This window comes from Capsicum annuum, chromosome 12 (genome assembly GCF_002878395.1).
Source record: "Capsicum annuum cultivar UCD-10X-F1 chromosome 12, UCD10Xv1.1, whole genome shotgun sequence".
Taxonomy (NCBI): Eukaryota; Viridiplantae; Streptophyta; class Magnoliopsida; order Solanales; family Solanaceae; genus Capsicum; species Capsicum annuum.
The window spans coordinates 143141312-143149659 of NC_061122.1; the positions used below are offsets into that span (position 1 = coordinate 143141312).

General features: G+C 30.6%; 1 protein-coding gene across 1 annotated transcript; it reads left to right on the forward strand.

Annotated features, from left to right (window-relative positions):
* The first annotated feature begins 3327 nt into the window (after window positions 1–3327).
* LOC107851894 (phosphatidylinositol-glycan biosynthesis class F protein-like) lies at window positions 3328–7509 on the forward strand. Its single transcript, XM_016696987.2, has 8 exons — window positions 3328–3623; window positions 3893–3958; window positions 4073–4115; window positions 4207–4284; window positions 4817–4842; window positions 4974–5041; window positions 5128–5236; window positions 6903–7509. The coding sequence occupies exons 1-8, from the start codon at window positions 3438–3440 to the stop codon at window positions 7014–7016; spliced, it is 690 nt and encodes a 229-aa protein (XP_016552473.1). The 5' UTR covers window positions 3328–3437; the 3' UTR covers window positions 7017–7509.
* Window positions 7510–8348: the final 839 nt, after the last annotated feature.

Sequence of the window (8348 nt, forward strand, 5' to 3'; positions counted from 1 at the left end):
AGATTAACTATTTATAGTTAAAATTTTTGAAAATAATTAATGAATAACTTTTTTGATTTTTTTTTAAAAATCTACTCCATCTGTTTTAAAAAGAATGATCAACTTTATTTTTTAGTCTGTTTCAAAATGAATGATCCATTTCCCTTTTTTACAATACTTAAATTTCAACTTTACACTTGGCATGCTTAAAACCACAAGATTGAAGGACATTTTGATATATTTGTTACAACTTTAATTTAGGACCACAAAAATTAAAAGTCTTTTTTACTTTCTTAAACTCCATGCCAAGTTAAACTAGATCATTTTTTTTTTTAAACGGAGGGAGTAGTTGTTTTCAACATAATTTAATTCATGGAAAATAAACTTTAATCATAAATAAAAATACAAATAAACAATAGTTTTATTGATCAAGAATATGGGTACAAATCTGTTCCTCCCTTGATTCTTTTCTCTTGATTTTTTCCGTAATTCGAGCGCCGTCAGTAGCATATTTCTTGAATGTATGAAGATTTGGATATGAATTTCTCTGTAATTCGAGGGCCGATAGTGGTATATTTCTTGAACGTAGGAACATTTGAATTTGATCTCCATGAAAGGAGGGTTTGTCTTCTTGAGGTATTTGATTATCAAGAAGAGGTGGTTTTAATCTTTATGAATATCCCATGAATTTATTGAAACTTTTCATATCTTTAATCTCTTTGTGAATATTCTGTGAATTTTTGGGATACTGGAGATGCCTCTTTAAAAGGATATTTGCTCCTTTATATAAGCATAATTTAGGGTTTAAGTTAAGTAATTATCAAGCCAGATTTAGGATAAAATAACCCTCAAGAAGTCTAACCAAAATTAAACTCTTTTTATAGAGTCACAAAATTTCAATATCTACGGTAGTATTTATTTTGAATTGAGAAAAAAAAAAACTAAAAAATCACTTATTTATTACATAGCTTGGTGTGAGGTATAAACATAGTTGAGGATATAAACATAGGTGATTCTATTCTCCTGGTTACTGAAAGTGATGATGAATTCGCATATTGATCTGAAGATTGGGGCTATGCTGATTCCGTTGGTTACTGGTCTGAGGAAGCTTATGAGGATATAGAGGATGAAATGACATCTTATTTTGCAGAAGAAGGTTATTTAGTAGCCGTTTGACCATGAAAATTAGAATTTTTTGAAGTTGGAGTTGAAATTGGAGTTGAAGTTGTGTTTGGCCATGACTTTTTTGATTTTTGTTTTTTACTTTTGAAAAAACTTTTTAAAATATGATTTTATGCCCTAACTTTACAAACTATCAAAATCACCCAACTAAAATTTACCTACTAATAGAAAAAGAACATAATTAGCCACTATTATAAAAATAATTACATATACATGGTCATATTTAATGAATTTCAATTATGACATATATAATATTTACATTAATAGCTGTTTTCTCATATTTGAAAATTTTAAATATGGATGTTATATTAACAGATCACTGTTTCCTGTTTTTTAGGTAACAAATATTATCTTTCAAACAAATTTATTTTTTTAGGAATTTATTTAATTTATTTCCTTCATTTTTCGTTCCTAAATAATAGGAAATGATGGGTTGTTATTAAATTTTAGGGTGCCGCTAATTTATTTCTTTAATTTTCTTATACATGAAAGATTTTACTGTGTGTGAATAAATTATTTCTATGTAAAACATAATTTGCATATTTATGGTATATTATATCATATGCCATAAATATATAACTATGCTTAGTATGTTTCTTTATACTTTATATTTTTATATGTGTCTGTATGGTATATACATGATATAAACTTCATATATAACATATTTTGTATATTTATATTATAAATATGATTAGTATGTTTCTTAATACTTTGTATATTTATATATGTGTACACATGGTATAAACTTTATATATAACATACTTTAATATTTCTATTATAATATAATATTTTATATATTTATGGGTATAAATATAATACTTTATATATTTATGGGTATAAATATAAATTAACAGTAAAATAATATCGTAAATAAGGGATAAAAATAATGATGAGAGAGAAAAAGAGATATATATTAATTAGGATCACATTAAGTTTGAAATTATAATTATCTTATTCTTTAAAACTGCTATATACGTAATATTGAAAAAGTAATGTTATAAGGAGAGTTTTATGTAAAAATTTAAAAGATTTGGGTTATATGTAATAATAATAAAAATTGAAATTGGAGTTGGAAAATTGTGAAAACAACAAAAACTTGTTTACCCTTTTCAGAAAAATTTTCTGCGATTATTTTTCGAATTTTCGTGTCCAAACACCACAATTTTCAACTCTGAAAAAATTTTTCGGGAAAAAAAGAAAAATTTCTATGGTCAAACGGACCCTCAAAGTTGAAAAAAGTAGAACTGTTATAAGCTCCACTGTTGATGGTGGTTCTGATCATATAATTGATCCATCAGTTGAGGTCCCTTCTGTGAGTAAGTAGTTTGAAATAGAAACAATGAGTGAAATAATGATAAAATAAATATCATGAAAAAAATAATAATGAAATACAGTATATAAGTATTGCAATAGATTTCATGAGGGAAAAAAGTATATTTAATCTGTAAAAAAAATATTATTTCACTAATGATAAATTAAGGAATAATATTTTGAAAGTTTAACTTTTACTAATTAAAATTTTATGATTGATTAATTTGAAAGTTTAACTTTTACTAATTAAAATTTTATCATTGATTATGTCTCGAAATTCAAATAAGTTGTGTTATAAAAGTTACTGTAAATTTTTATTTTTTAAAAAATTATTATTTTTAAGCACATGAAAGTTTCTTTTCCTCACTAAGATTAACTATTTATAGTTAAAATTTTCAAAAATAATTAATGAATAATCTTTTTGATTTTTTTTTTTAAATCTAGTATTTATTTTGAATTGAAGAAAATAAAATTAAAAAATCATTTATTTATTACATAACTTGTGTGAGGAAAATAAAATTAAAAAATCACTTATTCTTTTTGATTTTTTTTTTAAATCTAGTATTTATTTTGAATTGAGGAAAATAAAATTAAAAAATCACTTATTAAAAATAAAGAATAAGTAGTTTGAGATAAAATGAAAGATTATTTTATATCATGTTTGGTTGAATATATTAGTTAATATTGAGATAACTTATCCTAATATTTACATTACAGTAATGAAATAAATTATTCCATATAAATGATGAAATAAGTTATAATTTTGAGAGAATTAATCTCAGGATTAATTTTCCTGGATGATTGACTACTATTTACCAAATGACCAAAATAAATAAATAAAATTCTATTCAATTTTATGTATGTTGAGGCCCAAATAACTTCCCTTTTTTTCCATGTCCTAAATTAAAAATTCAAAGGAGTAAAAAACAGAAGCTTTTTTTGGTCAGCTGAATTTTAAGAAGAGGATGTCGAAGAAGAAGACTGATCCAAAAGGTGGAAATACAGAAGCATTGTTGTTTATATCATCATTGAAAGCTCTTACTCTTCATCTAATTTGTGGATTAGGCTTAATTTCTGCTTTCTGGGTAGGTAATCACATCTACTCACTCCATCTCATCACCCATCCATCCCAAACTCTTCGTCTGATTTCGGTATATCACTCTTTGTTAATTTCTACGTTTCAATTTATCTACTCTTTGTTAATTTCTACGTTTCAATTTATCTATCTTATTTATTTCTGACTTTTCACGTGACATGTAGCATTTTGGTACTACATTTTATGTATTTTAAATTCTAGATCACAAAATTCAAAATTCTTTAAAACTATGTGTCATGTCAAAACTGAGACGAATAAATTGAAACGGAATGCGTATTTGTATTCTTACATGTTCCTTATTTTGATTCGAATTTAGTTTCTCAGGTGTTTCTGACTCCAGTACTGATTCTTCTGTACAGTTACCTTCGGCATGATAGGAACCAATGCTCAGTAATCCTATACATTTTCTCCACTTGTTTCTATTTGAATTTATATTTTTTCAAGTTTTTATAGTTTACATGTTTTTTTACTATAATGGATTTGACTTTTGTTGTGGCTTTACAGTATGTTAAAGCTGTAGGACGAGGTTTGCTGGCGCTTCCTGCTGGTTAGTGTTTAATATTTTAATATTGGTGTAATTCATTTGTCATAATATTCATATGATAATATGTATGAATTGTATTATATCATGTTTGTAGGGGCCGTGGTAATTGCACTCGGAGCTACTATATTAGGAGCACCTGTTGGTTTCGAGTATGTAATCCTGTACATTCATTTCTATATCTTTTATAATGATACAATAACCTGAAGGCTTAGTTGAGGTTAGGCGGACAACGGGGCTGATCTATCATAAAACTTAGATTACGACGATGTTCTTGCATGATCATCAGAGGCAGATGTAGAGCGTGAGTTATGGCTTCATTCGAACCTAGTAGCTTTGGCTTGAACCCTGTATCACTTAGTAAGTACTAGTAAATAATTGATTTCTAACCAAATAACAAATTGAGCTGTGGTAGAATCCGAACTCGATCCCATAAATTTCAAATCCTGAATCTGCCTCTGGTGATCATCAGACATGTTGAAGGCTTCTATGGTTCAGAAAAGTGCCCGAGATTAGTCTATGTTTTTGTCTCGGATACCATTGGAGTCATTTTGTTCTATCCTATCCTACCTCAACTTGGACTATGTTAATGCAAAATATAGTGGTTTTCTGTTACTTTCTCTTTATATAGCTTCTGAAATGCACTAAGTTCTCACCCAACTAGTCCTTGATCCTGTATTATCACGGTATTTCCCCAAGACCCTTAAGGTCTCTTCTGATGTCATTACTCACTGTAAGTGTTAACAGCTAGGACTTGCTATTTACTGCATGAAAAGATACCTCTGGTTTTTAAGCACCAATAATATTACAACAGCTGTAGTTTAGTGGATTCATCTCATGCTTACAGCAATGTTGGTTTGGCAGTTTGTACCAGCGGCTTGTGTTTTTGGCCCATCATGGAGTGATTGGCACCGAATATTTGCTAGAACAAAGTAATTTCCAGTTTCTCATCCGTGGGCATTTGATATTTGTATGTTAGAGCTATCCTAGACCTTATTTAGCATGTTTGTTCTTGTAGGGAAAATGAGTCCACAGACTATATGATCTCTCTACCTGCTCATGGAGCTGTTATTGGAGCGTGGTTTGGTGCTTGGCCAATGCCACTTGATTGGGAAAGCCCATGGCAGGTATGTTACCTGATTGTCAAGGATTCGAGGTTCACAATATAGAGATTTTAGTGCATTTCATGGTGCAGATATTTCAATTTCAGATTCACTACAGCTTCAGTAGTCCACAATACTCTCTTTTGAGAGTTGCAATGGAAAGACAGATAAAATCTATTTCTTTAAACAAATTCTTCTCTGAATTGTTTTAAGAAAAGTAGAGCTACCTCAACGAACCTTGCTCACCCTAATGAACCTTGTACATATAAAAATAGGATACCCAGTTCTTCTAGAAAGCTAAGCATCCGATGGCCATTTTTAATTTTCTATGGTGGTGATTTTGGTTAGAAAAAAGAGTTTTTCAGGGAGTGGCATTTGTGCACACTATCCCTCTGGTGGCTTGATTTGCTTGATACCATGAACGTTTTATGAAGTTATTTGTCCTGTTCTCGTGTCAATTTTTTTGGCGCTTCCTTGTAGATGGTTTCCACCTCATTGTTTCCCACTACCCAGATTAGTATCACTTGCCCTTATGGAAGACACACACATCTGTTGGAAACATGTTTGTGTTGTTCTGGACACTTCCAAGAGAATCATAGCTTTGAATGAGAGGTGTTGGGGATCTGCTAGATGATTTCTTTTAAAAAGTACTAGTTTATTTACCATAATGAAGTATTGTATCCTGCTATACTAGAATGAATGCAAAAGATAAAGTGATCAAAAGGATCGAAGAAAAAAGGTTGGCACTATATGGATCCTTTTTGTTGGGGTAAGATCAGATTGCATTGCCATATGTAAAAGTTTTTTGCTCGAGTTAGGGAATCAGTTAAGTCTGCTTTGTCAACAGGATCTCCATGTCCACACTGATTAAGTAAAATAGAACAACTTGTGCTATAGCCTGATTCTAGGAGTTCCTAAGATATGCCTCGCATTATCATTTTGGTTATTGGAGCATATATGACCATTACAAAGGCATGTAATTTGAAACTTTTTTCCTTGCTTGAGGTATGCTTGTGTAAATTAGAATAAAAGCTAATTAAGTACTATGCAAAACATGAGAGCATGCACTTTTATTATAATGTCCTTTTATGTATTTCCTCTACTAAAAAATTTCATCAAAACTTACGTCACTTACTTGTGGGATGAATGGACACAGTAGTATTTAAGGTGAAAAATGGAAGAGGCAGAGGCAGTTTTATTCCGGAATTATTTCACACATTTGTTTGTATCAAGTTGCGTCTTAGTTCTTGTTACTCTTGCTGATTTTCTATAATTATCTTAGATGTACCAGCTGTTAGCTGCTGCAGCTGCACATGTTAAATGTATATTTCTTGTGTAATCCCTTTGCTTGATCAATTTGCATTTGTTACTAGTTAACAAGGTCATAGTTATTAGCGATTCACTCAATTTGCATTTGTTACCAGTTAACAAGGTCATAGTTATTAGCGACTCACTGATTCCCTTGGTGCTTGATTTCATAATTCCATAAAACTGTGCTTGATTGCTAATTTATTTATATGCATTTTCATTTCCTATGTCTTAGAACTGGAGGGAAAGATTCTTTTTATATTTAGGTTATGCTCTTCACGAAAAGACGATATTTTCCTATTTTGCAGACCTCTGCATGTGGTTGGAAAATGTTTTAGTAAATGGTTTGCCCTCATTCACGGCAATTGGTATTTGCATGTAGGAATGGCCTATTTGTGTGACTTATGGAACTATAGCTGGTTACCTCGTGGGGCTTGTGGCATCATCGGGCTGCATTTTCTTCCGTAACCACCAGCAGCATCTAAAAGAAGAGTAGTGTCTGGCTTCTGGGAATCAGCCAAGGAAGGCCCATGATACTACAACAATAGTCTTGGGACGAAGTTGGGCCTTTGTTCTTCAGTTGCAGAGAAATATGGAAGTAATATGATATCCAATTTTGCTCTCTTCGTAATTTCACTATCTTTTTCTTTAATCAACTATAATTCGTTTTTAGTTGTAATTCTTTTTGGCAAATTGTGAAAGACACTCAAGAGGAGATAATGAAGTTCGTATAGAAGAATAATTTTCCAAATGGGAAGGGGCTTACAAGGTGGAGAATCAAATACTCATCATCTAGGTGAAAGTTTAGGTATTTGTTGTAACCACACGGAAGAGCCCAAACCCAATTCAAAAGATTAGTATGATAGGTGACAAAACCTATTTAGCCTATAAATTCATTAACATTTTTCTATTTTTTTAATGTAGGATAATACATAACACTATTTAACCTGCTTTGATAGGTGGGAGAACCTATTTAACCTATAAATCCATTAATATTTCTCTATTTTTTTTAATGTAGGACAATACATAATAGTATTTAACCTGCTAAGCTATTGAGATTCTTGAATACTAGTACGCGTTAACTTCAATATTACGGACTTGCACGCGTTCACCCTCGGTGGACAATTCTTGTTGCTAGCAAGTTGCATCACTTATTTATGCTTTCTGAATATTCCCTTTCCCTTCACAATATTGCTTTTACTATATCCATGCTTATTATTTGTTGTCTTATTGCCATCTCTAAGTGGACTTTCAGAATTTGGGACCTAATTTTTGTAGGGTCTTCGAATTATTCGCACCCTTTTTTCCTTTGTTGAGGAGTTCTACGTATCTCTTTGGGATATATTTCCATTCCACTTAGTTTAAAATATCAAATCCAAGAATTGTTTAGACACCTAAGATTCTCTCTTTTTTTCTTTTTCAAATGAATTCCACCTTAAAAGTTTTTTTTTGTTTGCCTATCAATCTAAATAAATAAAATCTAAGACATTTTGATGCATTAAAACTTTTACTTTACGCAAAATGAAAAAGATCGGACCCGAACAGTCCATCTCCCATGGAGAAAAATATGTTATTTTCTTTAATATACTTTTGAGTTTTGACAATCTACTCAATCCCCATCTTGCTTAGCAACGAAGACTTGTCAACAGACGTAGGATAGACACGAGGGAGGTGACATGTTTATTGCTGACAAATACATTATAACATTGTTATGTTGTCTTATTCTTAAATCTCACTTGTGAGGTGCAGTGGATAATTATTTTTTTTTTTTCTAAAGTGGGGACATGGCCAAAGACTATAAATGTCTTTGCCTTGTCTCCTTTTGGAT